A 24,182-nucleotide genomic window follows, 5' to 3' on the forward strand; every position below is an offset into this window, starting at 1 on the left:
AGATTAGAAAGGCTGATTGGAAAGAACCATGTCATTTCCATTAATTTATGGTCTGTGTGAGTTTTTCTCTGCCTACAGTGATAATTACTGCTTTATAATTAACTAGCAGGTAACCCGTGCTCCGCAAGGGATTATTTTAAAACTTGACAAACTGAATACTTGACCGAGTGGAATCTTGAAGAGTTTGAAATAGGCCTATAACCATCCTCGGTGAATTAAGAATCTATATGAAAAATTTCAAGTTAATTTCAGTCCAGTAGTTCAGACGTGATGATGCGTCGAACATAATTTTCCTATCCCGTACGTGTATGAGCCAGTTCTTTCCTTTATTATAGTATGGATAAATTCTTCAACTTGGTACTAACATAATAAAGTGACAGAACTCAAAGAGTGAACTCTTGTTCAAGAACCTTCACCAACTTAATGCCAACCTGACAAAATTGGTCTGGTTGTTAATTTAGTTGCCAATTTTAACCATCTGTTTTGAAGAGGTAGTCTATCTAGATTATAGTTCTATATTTAGACATATATCAATGTATGTATTCATGTCCCATCAATGAAATTTGAACCTTCTGAAAAATCTAGAAGGAAAATTGAAATTTGGGCTTCGAGGTGCACGGGATTGATATTCTTAGGCCGGATTTCACCAAACACCAAACCAACAGTTTAACAAAATGAAATCTGCTGTTTGGCCGTAAACGACAGAATCGAATTTCACCACACTCGTTTAGGGTCACGTGACTCCGAAAACTCCAGTTCAAACTTACCGGCCAAGTTTGTTCGGTTAGCCTTCGAAAACGGGCGATTATAACCTATAAACAGTTTTATATCGCACTACTTTCGCGTTTTCGTGTAGCCTACTGTAATCGTAAAGAGCTGAATGTTAGGTCACACACTCATGTATTGACATTTCAAATGTTGTTCAATAGTCAGTTGATTATTTTGATATTGTTGGATTTAGTTATAAGTTTGTTAGTTAATTCATTAGGCAGTAGTTTATTAAAATTGTTGAATTCGCTTCCTATTTTTAACCAATCCAACAGTTTCAATAATTTATTTAAAGTAATAAGTCTTCTTACATTCAATAATATTAAAATGTTTTTCTATTAGATCAATCAGAACTGTTCATATATATATGCAGAGGCTCCCCAATCGTTTTCCCACTCAACGTTTTCTCCATGAGTTTCTTATTAAAATACCTAATATATATATAAATGACCCAATTAAAACTAATTAACAGATAAAAACGAATAAATTTTCGATTACAAATAATACCTATAGCTAATTTACAACACCGGAAAAACTATAGAAACAAGAAAAAGGCAACTTATACGTAGTCTATATGTATGACTGTTTGGTTTGCAAGGGCATTTTTCCAAGTGTATTGAAAAACATTAAGGTATTACTTGTACATAAAAAAGGTGATAAAAAAACTTCTGACCATCAATTATTGTACCTGTGATATCCAAAGTATTCAAGGTCATAATGCAAGACCAGATATCAAGTCATTTTGAAAGCTTTGGTATGTTTACTGAAAAACAATTTGGCTTCAGGCCATGTAATGAAGTTACAAGACTAGTAAATAGTGTTGTTGATTATTTGGATAAGGATCTTTCTGTTAGCTTTAGGTCATATGCTGGTATGTCTTACGATACGGTACTGGCATAACATACTTGGTAGCAAACTTTCTTATTATGGCTGCAATTCTGAATGAATCGATCTCGTTATGTCATATTTAAAAGACCGCAACCAGATTGTTTACAGAGATTGTCAGTTCTCTAAGGGCAGGAAGGATCGGTATAGGGTCACTCAATGGACTGCTCAACGCTCCATACTTGGAACAATACTCATTAATAGCCTATATTTTAATGACATAATTTGTAACATAGAAGGTACTCATGAAGCAGGATTACTTTTTGCTGATGATTTTAATCTCAAAGTTAGTTGTAAATCCAAAACAGGAGTACAAAATTTTCTAGATGATAGCTCTGTACTCCTTAATGATTCATGTGAATAATGAAATCTCTCATTGAACCTAGAAAAAACTCTAATATTATGTCCACTTACAATAGATATTCAATCACCTATTCAGAAATAGGAATAATATCAGAGCTCAAAAGCTCAGGATCACTACTTTGCAAAAAAATCTTGTGTATACATCCGTCTTTAAGTATACATCACTTGTGTATACTTGACAATTCTTTACTACTAGGAATCAAATCATTGTCTCTTGCATTCTTCAGAAGAAAATTGAAAACTACTGAAAGCCTAAATTTTATATAGCATACAAGAATTTTATGTGATTGACTAGACCAAATATTTGCAGACTAGTACTATTATGTATTATCTAGTACCTATTATTGACGTTTGTAAATGCATTGTTAACAATGTCTTTAATAATGAAGATTCTTATTCGTATTGAATGTTAGAACAACAATCTACGAGAGCACAACAAAGTTTTAGGTTATAAAAATGATGTCAAGTGGGTTCACTGCCTTCACAATACCCCAAAACGACGGTTTCGGAATCTTTGGTCAGTTTGTGCTGGTGAAATCCGTCAGCATTCAAAACTTCTGTTCAGCCAGGAACCACAGTTTCGAAACCGGCGGTTTCAGAAACTTTGGTGAAATTGGGCCTTAGAATCTATGTGCAAAATTTGGAGATCTAAGGCCCGATTTCACCAAACACCAAACCAACAGTTTAACAAAATGAAATCTGCTGTTTGGCTGTAAACGACAGAATCGAATTTCACCACACTCGTTTAGGGTCACGTGACTCCGAAAACTCCAGTTCAAACTTACCGGCCAAGTTTGGTCGGTTAGCCTTCGAAAACGGGCGATTATAACCTATAAACAGTTTTATATCGCACTACTTTCGCGTTTTCGTGTAGCCTACTGTAATCGTAAAGAGCTGAATGTTAGGTCACACACACTCATGTATTGACATTTCAAATGTTGTTCAATAGTCAGTTGATTATTTTGATATTGTTGGATTTAGTTAGACTATAAGTTTGTTAGTTAATTCATTAGGCAGTAGTTTATTAAAATTGTTGAATTCGCTTCCTATTTTTAACAAATCCAACAGTTTCAATAATTTATTTAAAGTAATAAGTCTTCTTACATTCAATAATATTAAAATGTTTTTCTATTAGATCAATCAGAACTGTTCATATATATATGCAGAGGCTCCCCAATCGTTTTCCCACTCAACGTTTTCTCCATGAGTTTCTTATTAAACTACCTAATATATATAAATGACCCAATTAAAACTAATTAACAGATAAAAACGAATAAATTTTCGATTACAAATAATACCTATAGCTAATTTACAACACCGGAAAAACTATAGAAACAAGAAAAAGGCAACTTATACGTATATGTATGACTGTTTGGTTTGCAAGGGCATTTTTCCAAGTGTATTGAAAAACATTAAGGTATTACTTGTACATAAAAAAGGCGATAAAAAAACTTCTGACCTTCAATTATTGTACCTGTGATACCCTATCCAAAGTATTCAAGGCCATAATGCAAGACCAGATATCAAGTCATTTTGAAAGCTTTGGTATGTTTACTGAAAAACAATTTGGCTTCAGGCCATGTAATGAAGTTACAAGACTAGTAAATAGTGTTGTTGATTATTTGGATAAGGATATTTCTGTTAGCTTTAGGTCATATGCTGGTATGTCTTACGATACGGTACTGGCATAACATACTTGGTAGCAAACTTTCTTATTATGGCTGCAATTCTGAATGAATCGATCTCGTTATGTCATATTTAAAAGACCGCAACCAGATTGTTTACAGAGATTGTCAGTTCTCTAAGGGCAGGAAGGATCGGTATAGGGTCACTCAACGCTCCATACTTGGAACAATACTCATTAATAGCCTATATTTTAATGACATAATTTGTAACATAGAAGGTACTCATAAAGCAGGATTACTTTTTGCTGATGATTTTAATCTCAAAGTTAGTTGTAAATCCAAAACAGGAGTACAAAATTTTCTAGATGATAGCTCTGTACTCCTTAATGATTCATGTGAATAATGAAATCTCTCATTGAACCTAGAAAAAACTCTAATATTATGTCCACTTACAATAGATATTCAATCACCTATTCAGAAATAGGAATAATATCAGAGCTCAAAAGCTCAGGATCACTACTTTGCAAAAAAATCTTGTGTATACATCTGTCTTTAAGTATACATCACTTGTGTATACTTGACAATTCTTTACTACTAGGAATCAAATCATTGTCTCTTGCATTCTTCAGAAGAAAATTGAAAACTACTGAAAGCCTAAATGTTATATAGCATACAAGAATTTTATGTGATTGACTAGACCAAATATTTGCAGACTAGTACTATTATGTATTATCTAGTACCTATTATTGACGTTTGTAAATGCATTGTTAACAATGTCTTTAATAATGAAGATTCTTATTCGTATTGAATGTTAGAACAACAATCTACGAGAGCACAACAAAGTTTTTAGGTTATAAAAATGACGTCAAGTGGGTTCACTGCCTTCACAATACCCCAAAACGACGGTTTCGGAATCTTTGGTCAGTTTGTGCTGGTGAAATCCGTCAGCATTCAAAACTTCTGTTCAGCCAGGAACCACAGTTTCGAAACCGGCGGTTTCAGAAACTTTGGTGAAATTGGGCCTAAAACATTCCAGTTTTTCCGGTAGGCTATGCAATCCACAAGTTGACATGTTTTGATGCGAACAAACACAACCCTACGCTCTCTTATTATACAGATAATGCTATTAAAAATGAGAAAAATTTGATACAAGAAAGAGTTTACTGATATTGATCTAGATCAGCGCTTTTCAACCTGAGAGGTGCGCTTACCTCTGGGGAAGGTGGCGTGGAAGTTGTATTTTATTTTATTCATATTTAATAAGCTGGCGTTAGTCGTGATCTGCAAGGGTCTGATAAAAGCACAGATTGAATCTAGTAATTATTGAAATTATAATCTATGGCCCGATTTCACCAAACACCAAACCAACAGTTTAACAAAATGAAATCTGCTGTTTGGCCGTAAACGACAGAATCGAATTTCACCACACTCGTTTAGGGTCACGTGACTCCGAAAACTCCAGTTCAAACTTACCGGCCAAGTTTGGTCGGTTAGCCTTCGAAAACGGACGATTATAACCTATAAACAGTTTTATATCGCACTACTTTCGCGTTTTCGTGTAGCCTACTGTAATCGTAGAGCTGAATGTTAGGTCACACACACTCATATATTGACATTTCAAATGTTGTTCAATAGTCAGTTGATTATTTTGATATTGTTGGATTTAGTTATAAGTTTGTTCGTTAATTCATTAGGCAGTAGTTTATTAAAATTGTTGAATTCGCTTCCTATTTTTAACCAATCCAACAGTTTCAATAATTTATTTAAAGTAATAAGTCTTCTTACATTCAATAATATTAAAATGTTTTTCTATTAGATCAATCAGAACTGTTCATATATATATGCAGAGGATCCCCAATCGTTTTCCCACTCAACGTTTTCTCCATGAGCTTCTTATTAAACTAGGTACCTAGGCTAATATATATAAATGACCCAATTAAAACTAATTAACAGATAAAAACGAATAAATTTTCGATTACAAATAATACCTATAGCTAATTTACAACACCGGAAAAACTATAGAAACAAGAAAAAGGCAACTTATACGTATATGTATGACTGTTTGGTTTGCAAGGGCATTTTTCCAAGTGTATTGAAAAACATTAAGGTATTACTTGTACATAAAAAAGGCGATAAAAAAACTTCTGACCATCAATTATTGTACCTGTGATATCCAAAGTATTCAAGGCCATAATGCAAGACCAGATATCAAGTCATTTTGAAAGCTTTGGTATGTTTACTGAAAAACAATTTGGCTTCAGGCCATGTAATGAAGTTACAAGACTAGTAAATAGTGTTGTTGATTATTTGGATAAGGATCTTTCTGTTAGCTTTAGGTCATATGCTGGTATGTCTTACGATACGGTACTGGCATAACATACTTGGTAGCAAACTTTCTTATTATGGCTGCAATTCTGAATGAATCGATCTCGTTATGTCATATTTAAAAGACCGCAACCAGATTTTTTACAGAGATTGTCAGTACTCTAAGGGCAGGAAGGATCGGTATAGGGTCACTCAACGCTCCATACTTGGAACAATACTCATTAATAGCCTATATTTTAATGACATAATTTGTAACATAGAAGGTACTCATAAAGCAGGATTACTTTTTGCTGATGATTTTAATCTCAAAGTTAGTTGTAAATCCAAAACAGGAGTACAAAATTTTCTAGATGATAGCTCTGTACTCCTTAATGATTCATGTGAATAATGAAATCTCTCATTGAACCTAGAAAAAAATCTAATATTATGTCCACTTACAATAGATATTCAATCACCTATTCAGAAATAGGAATAATATCAGAGCTCAAAAGCTCAGGATCACTACTTTGCAAAAAAATCTTGTGTATACATCTGTCTTTAAGTATACACTTGTGTATACTTGACAATTCTTTACTACTAGGAATCAAATCATTGTCTCTTTGCAAAAAAATCTTGTGTATACATCTGTCTTTAAGTATACACTTGTGTATACTTGACAATTCTTTACTACTAGGAATCAAATCATTGTCTCTTGCATTCTTCAGAAAAAATTGAAAACTACTGAAAGCCTAAATTTTATATAGCATACAAGAATTTTATGTGATTGACTAGACCAAATATTTGCAGACTAGTACTATTATGTATTATCTAGTACCTATTATTGACGTTTGTAAATGCATTGTTAACAATGTCTTTAATAATGAAGATTCTTATTCGTATTGAATGTTAGAACAACAATCTACGAGAGCACAACAAAGTTTTTAGGTTATAAAAATGACGTCAAGTGGGTTCACTGCCTTCACAATACCCCAAAACGACGGTTTCGGAATCTTTGGTCAGTTTGTGCTGGTGAAATCCGTCAGCATTCAAAACTTCTGTTCAGCCAGGAACCACAGTTTCGAAACCGGCGGTTTCAGAAACTTTGGTGAAATTGGGCCTATATTATTAAAATCAATAAGAGTGGACCTGTAAACCATCTTTGGTAAATTGAGAATCTTCATGCAAAACGTTTGAAAACCTCTGTTCTAGATGATAATTATTATGGGGGAAAAATATTAATATTTTCAATTTTACCTAATTCAACAAGCAATACGCCAAAATTATTAATAATTTACACATTTGAAAACTTGAAATACACTTTTCAAACAACCGGCTACTCTCAATTCGAGCAATTCCAATTTACGTTACATCTTGATGGCATACGCTAAGAAATTAGTCTTAAAGTAGCAGAACACGCCCTCTACAATTTGCTAGTTTTTCAGCTCAGCATCTGTGCTCCCAACCTCTCTTTTATCTTGTGTTCTCTGTCACTTCGTTTTCGTTGATAAGTCGTCTGCTAGAAAAACCAATTGTGTTTTGATTCTGTCGTTTTTCATTAATATTGAATAGTCTTTCCACTTTTTATCGCCGGTAATATGTAAATTGTACTAGTAGACTGTTTAATTCAACTTTTAGAATGTGCTAGATTAATTAATACAATAACAAGTTATTCAATTATGCTAGACTACATGAAGATGTTTTTCGCCTTTTTTGGTGGATACATAATAACTTCTATGATATTGCTCAAAAAACCTTATCTTCTACATAAGAAGAAAAAACAGAGCTTTATTTGCAGACACATTAGTCACAGAGGAGGTAAGTTCAGTTTTACTTCAATCAATTCGAATTGAAATTTTCTTGTGTTGGCTGATATTTAAGAATGTTGTTACCATTGGTGATAACTAGATGTATCTGGTTGCAATGAGTTTTAATGGCATTTGAAACGTTATCCCCCTTAATCAATTCATTAGTTCTTTCTAATCAGTCGATTATCCCCTGTTGCTTCGACATCGATATAGTGTCTATTTTACTATTGTCGGTCTTCTATCTATCTGTAAAAAATATTTTTTACATGTCAATTAAAAAGGGATACACCTATCGTAGGGTGGTCGACATAAATGTAGGCTATTGGCCACCGGTAGATCAAAGATCAAAACTTGTTAATCAATTTTATGTTCCGATTGATTAAAATTAACCCTTAAAGTCTAATCTGTGTTGAGCCAACTTGTTTTTTACTAAGAAGTGGCTAGGTACTAAGATAATAATAATATATTTGTGGCTACTATGATAATAATAATATATTTGTATATGAATAAATAAATAATATTATGATAATATTATCCGCAATCATTAATCTAATTTTTAATATATTTTACCTAATTTTCTGGATTACCCAACCAATCAATAAATCAACTTCAATTGAACTGACCAAGCACTTCATATTGGTTTAAGACTGATTAGTGTATTGTTCACAGGTGCCGGAGAAAGCTATGAAAATACGCTTGCTGCATTTCACAGGTGAATGATTAGTATTTTGTACTATTCAATTCTTTTTTCCTCGTTTTTCCACCTTTCCTTACTTTTCTAGTATGCAGAATTTGGAGATGACTACTTTTTACTGTTGCCTATTGTATTTGGCTGCATGTATTAAAAAATCCTGTAATTAATTCTAATAATGTACAAATTGTTTCCCTCTTTGAATTTTCAATATCTTCCACTACCCTCGCCACCTGGCTCGGCTTCTTAATACCTTCTTCATACTTTACCCACACTTGTAGGATTGATGGCGTCAAAGAAACTTATTTAATTTAATAGACCATTCAATTTTCCACTCTTTTAATCTGTTGGTCAACTTGAATGTTTATTTAGATTTTACATGTGTCTAGAAATTGACATCTTTTCAAGCTATATTATTATGTTATCTTAGATGTTTAGCCTTTGCTAATTCTAAAGGTGCGTACAGATTTACACTCCGCGAACATGAGCAATTCACTTTTAATCAGCTGATACCAAGCTTTTTATATCTGTATCTTACCGTTTCTGTGAAAATACAGATATAGTCAGCTGATTAGAAGTGAATTGCTCATGTTCGCGGCGCGTATATCTGTACGCACCTTAATGCCGCATCTACATGTTGGCCTAATGAAGGCCAATGTCGACCAGTGTGTGGACGGGTGGTGGTTTGCCAGCGCTGGCCTTCATTGGACACTGGTCACATTGCAGTTCTACCAGACTGGGCCAACATGAGACTGCATCATTATGGTCTTGCTCTATCCCTATTGTTGATATTTTCTGTGGTAGCTCATACAATATCCTCTTTTAGCCTCCCTTATAATTATAGGTTCACTCTGCTCTTATGTGGTTCAACTGAAATGGTTTAGGCTCAACTCACACTCACGCGACTGTCACCATTTGAAAACACATGCTCTCGAGTAGAGTCGAGTCTCTTCTCGACCTGAGTCGCGTGAGTGTGAGTTGAGCCTTACTGTATTCTTCAGTATTCTGTATTCTAATAACAATAATATTCGTATGGCTTTTATTGGTGTGGAGTTTTTGACGGAAGCTCCACTTCGCCCGAACATGGCATTAAGCCGTCAATGGGCCTAACGACTGGCATACTTCAGCCGGGACCGACAGTTTAACGTGCCCATCCGATAACACAGGAGTGACTTGTTCAAAAATACCTCTGCATTCTAATGCTATCAGATATACTCAATGCCCACTGAAGATTTTACAATCTTCAATATTTTTGAGAATTGATTGAGCTTTTCTTCATATGCTTTGAGTGTAATGAATGTCAATTGATCAGAAAATCAATTAGGCTTCCTTATAATTATAATTGATTTCTGTAAAATCAATACTCAATGCTCTCTGAAGACTTTATAAACTTTAATATTTTTTAAAAATTGATTGAGTTTTTATCATATAAGCGAAAATAGACATCCCTTTCTGCAGGCTGAGTAAGAAGAAGGATTGTTTTCCAATACTAGCCCTGAGGATGTACAACGCCTTACCTGACAGTGTGAAGAACTTGGACGACAGGAGCTTCAGAACAAAAATCAATAACTGGTTAATAGAGTCTCCATTCTATTCAGTGGAGGAATACTTTGAGGCCACTAAAAACATCAGCCAACGTCGAGTGATAATTAATGTAATGCCTACAGACAAGGCCATCTTGAAAAAGTTTAAATATTACTATTCTTAAATGTTTTATATTTTTGACTAAGCTTACGAACGTAAATAAGTGTTTATTATGGACATAGTTTATATGTCAACTCTACGACAAAGACCAAGTCAGGTCCACTTTCTGACACAGTCAATCCAGTTATCTGGTCATGACTAAAGAGAGAAGTATGAAGTAAGTATGAAGTATATGCTTTGAGTATAATGAATGTTAATTGATCAGAAAATCATTTAGGGATCCTTATTATTATTTTTGTAAAATCAATTCTCAACCTAATAACCATCATCAATCCCTACTCTATTCTAGTTTCTTCCTAAAATTATCAATCGTCATAGTACTCTTCTTGTTTTTCTATATTTTTTTCTCAAATTGCAGAGCTGTTGCCCTTGGAACAGACATGCTGGAGCTTGACTGCCACCTGACCCGCGACCATCAAGTGGTCGTTTCGCACGATCACAACTTGCTGAGAGTAACAGGCAAAGAGCTCTACATCTCTCATGTGGACTACAAAGACCTCCCTCAGCTTAGCACGTCTCTGCCACTCGATTTCGATCCAGGTATTGATATTGATATATAAAAAATAACATAAATTCGTTCCTAAGCTGTTAATCCAGGTAAATATAATTCACATCAGTACTAAAGGGACTATTCACATCCAACATGGCCGAGCGGGTATGAATAGTCCACTTAGAACTTATGGGGATAGAAATAAAATGGAAATAGTACTTTTTTTTTTTAGATAACACCTTTTACTTATTTTTACTACAACTCATGACAATGATATTCTCAAAGTACCGGACAAGTTCATGTGTGGGAATCCGCCTTCAAGTTTATTAGTTTGAAGCTATAGATCCTCATTTTCTTGTGATTACATTAATGTTATTTCTGGTATTGATTTCCTGGTACAGTAGCTCATGTAACCGGGTGAAATTAATAGTAATGTCTAATTCGCTCTCATTTAATAAATATATATAAGTATTGTATTCTTATATAACTTTAAAGTGAAAAAAACACTCAGATTCTTTGGTGTGGCGACGCGTTTCGTGCCGGTGTTGCACATTCTCAAGCCAAACAGAAACATTTCTGTTTCTGTTTCTGAATGTGGAACACCAGCACGAAACGCGTCGCCACACCAAAGAATCTGAGTGTTTTTTCACTTTAAAGTTATATAAGAATACAATAGTGATAATTCCAGTGAAAACAAGATGGATAACCAACAACGAAATATATAAGCGTATTAATTATATTACATTTTTCACATAGCAACAAATGGTTTGTTAAACTGAGATAAAATAAGTAAAATAAATATGATTAGCTGTACAACGGTCCCCACAATGTTCATGAATGACTAGATCGATCTACCTCAATTTTTTTGGAAAGTACATAATGAATGAGTTTCTCTTTTGTAACTTTTGAATAATGAGTAGTAACTTTTCTTAGTGAAGGAAAGTAGAAAACAGCCTATACATTGAAAGTTCTTGTTCAGTGATTAGCTGTATCAAAACATACAGGAATTACGAGATATGTCTACCTCAATGTTTTTTGGGAAGCAACTTTTCTTTGTTAGTGAAGGAAAGTATTTTTTCGGAAAGTAATACTAACCTCTCTTCGTTAGTGAAGTAAAGTAAAGAACAGTCAATACATTAAAAGTACTTGTTCATTGTTTAGTTGGTTAGCAAACAAAGTTTGTAGTGTGATATTGTGTTCACAGGTGCTTGAAAACTCACTCATAAATTGGTTTGCTCATTTTTTATTTGCACTATTGTAGCTATTATATCACTAGGTAATACGTTTCATTGTTATTAGTAGGCTATGATTAAAATGCTATTGTTCACATTGATACTGTTCATTCATATATTTAAACTGTGAATTGATATGTTTTCTTGTTTTTTTTTGCTGAGGGTGATTCTCACATGACCTCCAGGCTTGTACGTGGGTAATGAAACTGATGATGATGAGAGATGAGTGGACTCATAGCTTTAGCGGGTCTGCACCACTTGGAATTGATTTTCAAACTCATAAATGGTATTTCATGGTGTTGAACATCAAATACCTGGAGTACCAAAGTAATTGATTGTCAACCGCTTTTATTAACTTATAAAAGTGGTTGACAATTTCAATTTCTATTTTCATTATGGAAAAGTACCACAACATCACTCACAACACAACTGTAATGTTAATAACTTACCAACACTTTAGAAATGTAAGTCGTCTATATACTGTGATGTTACAGTCGATGTGTAGGAGGTATCAATTCCCTGTGGTTCGGAACACACTTGAAACTTGTAGGTCCATTCATCACTCATCATCATTATCCTTTTCATTATTCTCTCTATAGTTACTATAAATAAATAGATAAATGTTTATTTCCCAAAAAACTAAAACTACAAAATCAATTACACAAAATATTAGATAAATTACAATTACATACAATAGTTAGTTTCAAAAAATTCTTATAATGTGTCCTCTACTTGTTTAGTTTTTTCTGTGTGGAAATTGACCTACTCCACTATGGCGTACCATGTTCTAGAGTAGGTTTTTTTTTTTGTGCGTATTATTAATTAGTTGGTGTTTAGTAAGTCATTAGGTGGTTAGTTGTTGTTTGAAATAATGTTTTCTATGTTCTGTCTTCCTTTGCTCATCAAACAATAATTGTGTGCTATCGTTTTGAACTTTCTAGGATGATTAATCTGTTTAAAGTTTGCAGGAAGTAGATTATATAATTTTGGTGCTAAATGATTGAAATGTTCCTGGTATAGTGCCTTCCTTGCAACACTGGTGATGAGAAGATTCCTGTATCTGGTGTTGTGGTTGTGGTTTCTGGTTTGAAATGTTGTTGGGTTCTTGTGTGATCTGCATAGTATCTCCTTGGAGTAAAGCTGTCTTGGATCCATTACTATATAAATAGTATCTTTAGTAACTCTTAGTAAGTAAATAGTATCTATATAAAGAGTATCCTTATAAAGTAACTGTATCGCACTTCGAACATTATGTCAATTGTGAGATCATATAGGATCGTATGGGTATCACAAGACCTTTCCCCCCTCTTCATACTATTTTCACGCACAAGCATAGTTCTTATGTGGGCGTCATAAGTTATGAACGGGTTTAAAAACATAATATTTTTATTGCTATCTTTCTTATTTTGCAGGTGTGAGCTTCAATGGTGACGGTAGTAAAAATGAGGATCGAAAAATCCCGTTGCTCTCCGATGTATTCAAAGCATTCCCTGACATTCCGATAAACATTGATATTAAAGTGAATGATGATAAACTCATTGAAGAGGTGTCGAAGCTGATAACACAGTATCGGCGGGAACATCTGACTGTATGGGGTAACTTCAGTGATGTGGTGACCCAAAAGTGTTACAAACAGGTAAGGAATTCTAAAAATTCTAGTATACTAAATTGAAAAATTTCATTTTTTTCTTAAAGCTGAGAAAATGTTCAAACTTTGTTCATTATGTCGTATAAATTCTGATACTAGGCGAGATATAGTGATACTTATCCATAATAAAAAACTAGAATATTGTCTGACACGATTTTTTTATTTAATTTTTGAAAAATTGCATACATGTCATTTTTAATGATTACACAACATTCTAGTGTTTTCATGTTGTATGATGATAAAATCGAGACTAATTCTTAAAAAATCAATCATTACAAATTAATATTCTTAAATAATTATGAAGTATGTGAAACCTAGCGACATGTATATTTAATACAATGGGCCGCTCAGTGTTTACAGACTTCAAATTCTTCAATTGGCCATTTTATTTCTATTCATTTGATATTTATTTTCAAGATTATCACAGTCAGAACTACCAATTAAACGCCGTGTAAAACCCTTGATTATTTTATTACTTTAGAAAGCTTGATAAAAATGGTTCTATGCTCTTAAATGCCGGCGCCACACTCTTTCCAAGAGCGTTCAAATGACGTCGAGCGCGAGAGTGTGGATGGCTGCGTTGCCTTCACTTGCCTTCGCTCCGATGTTTGTGGTGACGAGACAAGGCGAATGGCTCCCTACCACTAGGTGCGCTCGTCTTCTGGTCACATTGCAGCTTGAGTGGGGTGCCACTCTTATGGCAAGCGACTTGGCAAGAGTGTGGCGCCGGCATTACTAGTACCCGATGTACAGTACTAATTGCTATTACTTTGTTTTTCAGAATCCCAATGTGAACCTTCTGTTTTCAATGCGACGTGTCGTGGAACTTATACTCCTGTTCTACTCGGGCTTACTTCCATTTTGTCCCATCAAAGAGTCACAGTTCGAAGTCTTCATGCCTTCCATATTCTTGGGGTAATTCACTCACAAAATAATATTCTTTCAATTCATCTACAATTAGGTTACAGTTCTTGTTAGTTCATAGCTTCTTTCAACTACAAATACTTCCAGTCTTCAACTGGATGATGAAATTCAAAATCAAATCTAATTTAATTGCCTCGCAATAAAAATTGGTAGTTTACCACCTTTGGTTCTTTACCAATATTTAAAAATATTGTTTTTGTCATAGTCATTCAATTTCAGTTGTTATACATCCATGAAATCAATCCAGTAAACAGCTGATTGTAGAACAAATAAACATATGATTCTCATTACAGCATACTTTACTGTAATAAAATCATATGTTTTCTTTACAGTCGAGTATGTTTCTTAGTTCCGAATTAGGAACAGCAAAACTGGTACAAAAACCGCCTTTTAGGGCTCCAGGTGGAAGTTTTGTCAACTACAATTAGGAAATTTCTGATTCGAAACTTGTAAACTAAGTTATGTTTATAGAATGCATGTAGTAATGTCAGCACAAGCAGGTAATGTTTTCTGTTTCTCAATTAGGCTAGTTTCACATTCATTCGGTTCGTTTCGTTTTCGGCAAATTCCGATAAGTGTGAAACGGTAATTCGGTTTGAATTCGGTACCGAATAGAAACAGCATAGAACCGAACGCCCACTTGACACTAATAAATTCCATCAGGTTTCAATTCGTTGCTGGCGAGACGCTACTTTCACACACTTTCGGTTCGTTTCGTTTTCGATTCGTTTTCGGCAAATTCCGATAAGTGTGAAACGATGATTCGGTTTGAATTCGGTACCGAATAGCAACCGAACGCCCTCTCGACACGAATAGGTTTCATCATAAATTCGAATTCGTTGCTAGGGAAACGGGAAAAAACAAAGTCTTTTACACACGCTTGCCTTTTTTGATTTTATTTTAAACTGATATCGTGATTATCTGTTTCAAAATTCTCCAAGTCAAAATCATATGGTCAATTCATTTCTGTTAGTTCACAGGAACATTTCTTTCTCAATGAATAGTTTGCTAAAAAATATGAAAGATATAAATTGAAACTCAGGGAGAATTTTTATTCCTTTATTATTATTATTTTTCCACGAATATTACATGATTTCATCAATGGAGAGAAGAGATGAAGTTTATATACCATGTGTCAAAACAAGAACAAATTTTCAATTCAAAAAAATCATCTCTCTGAACATAAAAAATTAACAAAATTAAAAAGAAACTATTCAAATAATTCACAATTTTTAATTAATTTTAAAATTTTGTTGTTCAAGAAATAACATATCACAATTTAACACAAGCTGTTATATTTAAATACACAAGCATGAACTGTGAAAATCCAGACACAGCTGTGTTTGAGAAGAAAATACCTAATTGGAACCGTACAAATTAAAACCTGACATGTATGAAAGCCTCATTTGTTTTCGGTAACGAACCGAACCGAAAACGTACCGAACCGAATGAAACCGAAAGCGTGTGAAGCTAGCTTTATTCTTTTCTAGATTATTATGACAAAATAGTGTAAGCTACTTGGTCGTGAATGTCTTTTGCAGTGCTCGAATGAAATTCTAGTCTCGGCTAACGCTTCGACTAGGAACATCATTCTCGCCTGCAAAAGGTCCCTTCCCGTCCTTGTGACTTAAGATACTATTGTAATCTCATAGCTTATTCTTCTTTCAACAATAAATTATTTCCAGTCTTCAACTAGATGATCAAAAATTTAAAATCAAATCTAAACGAAAAAATTAGTTGTTTACTACCTTTGATTCTATACCAATATTTAAAAATATTGTTTCATAGGGCCAGAACATATTAAGCGGTTTTACAGGCGCCAAACCAGTCCAGCTAATCGGAGAGATTTCTGCCCTGCCGACTCTAAAAAACGCTTAATATGGTCTCGCCCTTACCAAGTACTATCGTTGCATCCTACCCATCTTCTCTTGTTGTTTTTGGCAAACTTAAATTTCTCCATAAATTGAATTGCTGCCTTTATTTTAATTCTAGGAGGGAAAAGTTAGGAAATTCACCTATTCCTTGAGTTCCTTTCACAATTCTTCTTCTTCTTCTTCTTTGGCTGTGCCTTATCCCATTTAAATGGGGTCGGCATTCCTTCCTCTTAGTCTACCTCTCCACAAAGCCCTATCCAATGCTTCCTCTCTCCTCCAACCACTCTCCCGCAAGTCAGCCGCTATTCTATCTCTCCACCTCATCCTAGGTCTACCTCGTCCTCTCACACCATCCAAAATCAAATCCTGCACTCTTCGTCCAACATAATCCTCCTCCCGTCGCTGTACATGCCCAAACCACCTCATCCTTGTCTCCTGCATTTTCTTTCCCAGTGGTCCAACTTTTACAGTGCCTCTGATCAATTCATTTCTTATTTTATCTCTTCTTGTAACCCCAAACATCCATCTTAACATTCTCATCTCAGTCACTTCCATCTTTCGTTCCTGTTTCTTTGAAATGGGCCATGTTTCTGTTCCATACAGCATAGCTGGCCTCACAACTGATCTATACACTTTTCCCTTCATTTGACAATTCACTCTCTTATCACAAAGAACACCACTCATTATTCTCCAGTTCATCCATCCACAATTTATTCTATGCTGTATTTCCACATCAAGCCCTCCATCTCTCTGTACACTTGAACCCAGGTACTTAAAACTTGCAACTGGTTGGAGTTGGTTTCCTTCAAGCTGTAAGGGTAGCCCATCATTGTTTCCCAATACCATGTACTCTGTTTTCGATCGGCTAATTTTCAGTCCCCTTTCCTCCAAAGTCTTCCTCCAGCTTTCCAGCCTTTCTTCCAACTGATCTTTGGTAGGTTGACAGAGCACGATGTCATCTGCAAATAGCATGCACCATGGTGCTGGCCTCTTGACTGCAGCACCCACGACATCCATTAGCAGATCAAACAGATATGTTCCTTTCACAATTAATAACAACTAAATTATAAATATTTGGATGGCCATAACTTCCAAAACATTCTATTGTGAAATTCACTTCTAACTGTCAGCAATTATTATAAATCAATAATTTTAAAGCTTCCCATCCAATCACTGCTAAATGTTAGAAGTGAATTTTACTAAAGATCCTTGATTTTCAATAGCCTAGATTTCCTCAATCCAAATTTAGAAATCAAAATTGTTTTTTCTAGTACAGATCCAACAATAATATTTCTTATACTTCTCTAATGATAAGGACTGTAGTGAGGTCCACGTTATAATGGAAGTGTTTGATTAGCAATGGTATTGCTATCCTTGTCTATCATTCAACAAAGCGGATATCGCTATCTCTTTCTCGCTTTGCTCTGTTGCCAGATCGTCTTTCAACAATGTAGAATTAATAATTAATCAACAAAATAATCCATCTTAATTATGAAATTATTGAAAAATATAATTTCTTTCCTAATAAAATATAATTGATTATTTTAAACGAGAATGAACAGTAATTTATTACATCAATAAACCTGTATCAGCTACCATCTATAGAAGGCATTGACTAGACAGAGGATCGGCAAAGTTGTTCTCCTATCTTTCTCCACTGCCATTATAACTTGGACCTCACTATAGTCACAATACTTCACATAGTTGACATGTCTATTTGCAATGACTAATCAGTGTGAGTTGTGTCATAAGCAACAATGTGAAGTATTGTGACTAAACGTGTCTGATCCTGTCTTGTCTTGTCTTGACTAACTGGTGTGCGCCTGGCCTAATGGAGAGGTTTTTTGAAGGAGTTCAAGGCTCCTCGGCAAAGTTGCTCTTCTATCTTTCTCCACTACCATTATAACATGATTTCACTATATACGTCTTCTAATTTAATGATATGAGGCTAATAAGGATTATGTCTCTTATAGACTTATTCTTCTTCTAATTATTATGGTTCGGTTGTTTTTAATTGTAGGAAACTCGCTGAATATCCAGATTCGAGTGCTATTCTGCCCTGGCCATCACTTTTGTTGCGTTTGATGGATATTCTTCTCATGAGAAAATCACTTTTCCAGCATTTGAGTGATCGAGGAATTCAGGTAAGAGCAAAATTTTCTCTTATTTTAGGAAATAACTAACAAATGGTGTAGAACTATTTTTATTGTTGGTGCTGGTTTCAGTATTATATAGTCAATATACAAGTTGTTGGAGGATTTAATAGTGTCTAGAGCTATTGGGGGATTTTAGAACTTGGTTTTGATTTTTTATATAGCCTACATGGAGTGAATACTTTATTGGAATTCTAGTTTTGTTTCAATAATCTCGATATTGGAGAAATCTTCAACTAAGGGCCGGTTTCCGAGCTCGGGATTTAGCTAAGTTCTAGACTTTAACTGGATTTAAACTCTGGAGTCAGAAAATTGGCTTTCCGAGTCAGAGCGTCAACGTAGTTGAGGACTTAAATAGACTCAGGAGTTTAGAGATCATGTTAGACCCTGGAGTTTATAATTTCGCTTTCTGAGTGAAGGGCTTATAAGTCCAGGACTTGAATTAGATTCTCGCCTCTTTCCGAGTCAAGGATTTATCAAAAATCGTTAAGTCCAGGACTTAAAATAGCGTGATTTTAAACTCTCTAAAATTCAAGTTCTAGACTTAACTGAGCAAACACAATATTCAGTTATTGTTTTGGAGTAGAAAAAAAGCCAAATAGATGTCATGGAATACGTAAATTATTTGGATTAGTCCATCTAAATTCATAATTTATAGTTTGCAAGTTCATTTTGGAATAAAATTGTATCAGAATTATGCGTAAAAAACTAACCTCATTTTACGACTGTGACATAACCTAAAAATGGTCAAGCAAAATAATACAAGGATTGTCTTGGAATTTATATTCCAATCTGAATGTTATTAATCAAATGTCATATTCAACATAACAATAATAAATTATTACTCCAGTTTTTTCAAAACAAATACGTTTTCAAACTCAATAGCCTAATGAAATTTTTATTCCAAAATCACTGGTTGGGATCAATGATCAATAACAGCATAACGTAAAATGAAATGTTTATTCATTCACCTTTCAAAGGTTTTGCTTTGAATAGGCCTACAAAGAAATCGAAACGTATTTTTACAAAATAGTTTGGAGAGCATGCTCATTTGAATTGTCTCGCTGCAATCAGCTGTTTCCGTTTTGCTATAATGCCAACAATTCAACAGCAAAATATTGTGAATTTCCCTCCTGTTTACTGCGTTAAAGTCCTGGACTTAAATAAATCGAGAACTTGATAGACTCCGGAGTTTAGAAGATAAAATCGTGACTCAGAAAGTCAATTTAGACCCGAGAGCTTATTCTAGTCCTGGACTCTGTAAGTTCAGAACTTATAGATCCCGAGCTCGGAAACCGGCCCTAATTGTCGGTGGAGTAAATAACTTGTTGAGCTAATAAGAGGTTTCCCAATTTCCATAAAAAAAACTAAGAAATGTAATGTATTGCAATGAAAAGTTGTCAAAATTAGTCAACTCTTACAAATATAACCCTGCATCCTTATTATAGTTAGAATGATTCAATCAAATCACTGATTTCCACTATCATTCTAGCAAATAATAATCAAAGAATCCAGCATCCTCATTTATAATAGTTTGAATGATTTAATCAAATCACTGATTACCACCATCATTCTAGCAAATAATAATCAAAGAATCCAGCATCCTCATTTATAATAGTTTGAATGATTTAATCAAATCACTGATCACTACCATCATCATAAATCAAATCATAGAATCAAGCATCCATATTATAGTCGGAATTATTAAAGCATGCTGGACGCTTAAAGCATACAGGGATATTATTAGCGGCTACTAGCTGCTACGGGAACGTGGAATTGGAAACGTCTGGAACTATAATGTACATGACGTCATTCCTAATTCCGTGTTCCCGTTCCCGCGAAAACTAGTTGACGCTACTATTGTTCCTGTCTGCATGCTGCTTTATTCAAATGCTTGACCACTGAACAAATCAAATTGCAACTTTATAATGCCGCTTCCACACTCTTACCAAGTGCGTGAAAATTTCGACGAGCGCGAGAGTATGAATGGCTACTAAGGCTACGCCTTCACGTCGTCCGTTTAGATGTATACAGTGAGACGTTTGGCAAGTGATTTAACAAGCGATTTAACAAACGACTTGGCAAGCGACTTGGCCAGTGACTTGGCAAGCGACTTGGCGAGAGTGTGGTGCCGGCATAACAATGTTTCGTAAGTGTGAGCATGCTGGCTGATTGTTGCGTTGCATTTGTGTGCAGATTTACATATGGGTGTTGAATAACGAGGAAGACTTCCAGAGAGCCTTCGATCTGGGTGCAACCGGCATTATGACTGACTATCCCACTCGACTGCGCAAATTTCTCGACAAAAATCCCCAATACAACCGCCATTCACTACTCACTCATTAGTTTGCTAACCTAATAAATTGTCAATATTCGAAATAATAATTTGGGTATCCTTGATCAATAATTTGGATTCAAATGATTATTGTATTGCATTCGAAACAAAACCATAGTTTGTTCAAACAACTAATTCCACCAGGAAAGGTGTTGAAATCGCATACTCCTCTGATTTGGGTGATGGTATTTCGGAAATGAATGACATTCTTTAAGTATTTCTTGAATTTGTTTATTAATTTTTACTTCATACTATAGTTCACATGCTTTACATGATGGAATGACATAGTTGCAACCATGGTTTGGCTCGCCACTATATTTGTATGGATGAATAAAGTCATAGTTGCATCAATTTTTTCATCAATAAACGTTCCTCCATTATTTGATATTCAATTTAATGATGTTTTACATATTGAATGACGTAGTTCGACAGTTCGTAACTTAATACAATATTACAAATTATATAAATATTACTGGGATAGAGCATAAGCAATTTTGCTCTATGCAGATGTCAGTGACCATTTAAACACTCCAATCTCTCGTTGAATAGTTCTTAGTCCTTATTCTGTACACGTAATATATGGATATGTTTATAATGTAATCATGACTAGGCCTATACACTTTTCAATATATTCCACTCAATAATAGATATACAAGGTGATCAAAAAGCTCCTCCGCAGTGAACTATAAACTAAAAAAAAACACTCCATCACTCAAAAACAAGTAGTATTTATAACAATAGCAAGGTGTTAATCTACTAAACTTACGTGTACATTCATTACAGTAGAGGGGGAAAGAAGTGGGAGTAACTTGTCTAATGGGTTTCTAAACAGAACACAATTTTCAGCTAAAACATAACGCAGGTACTGCGGAGAGACTTTTTGATTGCCCGGTATAACTAAATTGGAGAGCCTAGTGGTCTGGAGGGGGCAACTTCAGTCTGCTATCCTGTTCCTACCTCGTTCATTGGTTCAATTTTCATTCCTTCTGATATCAATTTGTAATTGTGTTCATTATCTACTCTCAAGTATTAGTCCCGGTTACTCTAGGACACTTGGTAAATTTAATGGAACATTAAACCTTAATATATATTATCATATTATAGATTAATAAAGGTGGTGAAGATAAATAGATATCATTTGTGGGCTTCGTCGGAAAAAGTCAACTACTGTTATTAAGCTCCATGTTTGTGAAAAATCACTTTTAAATAGCCAAGATGATCCTTAAAAAAATATCTATATGGAATAGCCTAGATGATCAAAAAAAAAATTTATATGACTATCAAAGACGATTTTTATCCTTTTACTTGACTCTCTTGTCTGTCTAATACTTATCTAGTCTGTCGTTTGACAAAGCAACAAGTTTAGTATCTGACATATTTTTTATTCTCATATTATTTTTTAAAGAGTTCCTTTACACAGTCAATAAGCTGTCTATTATATTATACAAAATGATGCATAAAGTAATTTAAGGATTTCTAGGTTCATTTGTATGTGGATTATTTATTTATTGTATAAGTTAAAAAAATACAATGTGATTGATTGATTGATTGTGAAGGAGAGAAGAGGAGGCATCCACCTGATACTTATTCTATTAAAGAATTTTATTCATACTTTGAATAAGAAGACCCATTTTAATGTACATAATATTTGAAGTTTTGTGCACAGGTGTACACATGAATCCAATATTTGAGCCGATTTGAGAAGAGTTTTTTTGAATAGTAGAGAGTTCAAAAATAATTATAAAGCCTTAATATTACGCCTGCTAATCTTTTTCTGGTCAAGTGTTGATTTGTGTTTCATGAATAATGTGAATAAATAAATATAATATGTAACGTGGATTTATGAATATAGGTTGCAACCGATGAGTAATCACCGGTTAAAAAAAACTGCATTTAAAACACTTGATAAAGATTAGGGTACAATAATATCTGTACCATATAAGTGATAATAATATTATCCATGTATGACATTATAATCTATATACTAATCTTCATCATTCAATATTATTCTCATTCAGATAGGGAATCAGAGGATTATGCTATAATAGTTTAGATTTAGATGTATTTTAATCGTAATAAATATCTCAGTCCAATGTCTTGTCAATTGCTATTCTTGAATGGAGCTAATGGCATTGAGTTTTTAAACTTTTCTAAGGTTTGATGTGACTGTATAATGAGCTTGAAATATTTATTTTAAACTTGTGGGTTTAATAAATTCTTGTCTTCAACTGAATTACGTTTTGTGGCTTTCGAAGCAGTATTATAATATAATAATTAGTAGTTTGGAATTCGTTTTAAATCTTCCATTTCAGTCATTAGTTTATAATGTGTTTTCAAGATTTCTTTGTTGAATATTCTCAGTTCCTATTATTTATTGTCTTTTTGAGTTCTCACCAAATTCAAGTTAAGTTAGTTTAACTGTGATAAAATTTTAAAATGTGTTTGTGGAAAAGGAAAATACTGAAAACATTAGGAGATCTCTTTAGTAAAAACATACTGTCAAACTTCTACGAATTTCCTTTTTGAAGGATAATGTGTGATTGAATTCATGTAAGCTTCCTTCATAGTTATTGTGTGTATTACGAATTTAGAAATTTTAACAAAATGTATTAGATAAGTAATTATCCTGATAACTAGATGTCTTGCCCTTCCCTGAATGATTATTCCTATATCATGTCCCCTGATAAATATAAAATTAAATTTGCCTTTTGTTTGACATTTCAAACAGATGTAGAATCTTCAATTTAGATTATTCCCAATAATTTGAAATAAGAAATATATTATTATAAATAAATCCACAGATTTAACATTGTCCTTCTGATGAGATATTATAAATATATGTATAGCTTGGATAACAGATACGTTACATCCAAACTCCAATAAGTTATGATATACGATTATTGCACTAGTTAGTTGTAGATCAAAATCTTCCTGATAGTATTACTTGAATAGAATCTTTTTATACAAATTTCGGGCACTCGATTTCACTTGTTAAAAATGTGGTTTCCACTTCCACACACAAAAGCATCACACTAGATGTTCCAAAATGCAGGTTTCTAATAAGTATAATAATAATTATGCAAAGTGAATAACTCTTTAAATAATTGTCTCAGAAACAAGTTTTGTTCTCTTGACTGTCGTGTTGATCAATGGCATAATTTAAATAATATAGTTTTCTCGATCAATGTTTTTTTTTTATTATTGTTTTAAAACCAATTGTTGTTATTTTGACTGTCTTGTTCAACGAAAATAAATTTCAGTAGTTGGAATATTTCAATGTGAGTACTTCCTTGAAAATGTGAACTAAACCCAACACTAATATAATGATAGGAAAATGTTTTATCGAGAGGAAAATTATGAGAAATTGCACGATGACATAGA

At 33.9% G+C, this 24,182-nt stretch overlaps 1 protein-coding gene across 1 annotated transcript; it reads left to right on the plus strand.

Moving 5' to 3' along the window:
• Window positions 1–7,245: 7,245 nt before the first annotated feature.
• Window positions 7,246–24,078, plus strand: LOC111050790 (lysophospholipase D GDPD1). The gene is made up of 7 exons (XM_022337186.2): window positions 7,246–7,760; window positions 8,420–8,462; window positions 10,504–10,685; window positions 13,280–13,503; window positions 14,297–14,430; window positions 18,334–18,457; window positions 20,663–24,078. Exons 1-7 carry the CDS (start codon window positions 7,622–7,624, stop codon window positions 20,810–20,812), a joined length of 996 nt encoding a protein of 331 aa, XP_022192878.1. The 5' UTR covers window positions 7,246–7,621; the 3' UTR covers window positions 20,813–24,078.
• The last annotated feature ends 104 nt before the right edge of the window (window positions 24,079–24,182 follow it).

Source organism: Nilaparvata lugens, chromosome 10 (genome assembly GCF_014356525.2).
Source record: "Nilaparvata lugens isolate BPH chromosome 10, ASM1435652v1, whole genome shotgun sequence".
Lineage (NCBI taxonomy): Eukaryota > Metazoa > Arthropoda > Insecta > Hemiptera > Delphacidae > Nilaparvata > Nilaparvata lugens.

Coding starts and splice junctions, on each gene's coding strand:
- LOC111050790 (XM_022337186.2), top strand. CDS start 7,622: ATGCTAGACTACATGAAGATGTTTTTCGCCTTTTTTGGTGGATACATA. Junction 8,463..10,503: donor ACGCTTGCTGCATTTCACAG/GTGAATGATTAG, acceptor CTCAAATTGCAG/AGCTGTTGCCCTTGGAACAG. Junction 13,504..14,296: donor CCCAAAAGTGTTACAAACAG/GTAAGGAATTCT, acceptor TTTGTTTTTCAG/AATCCCAATGTGAACCTTCT.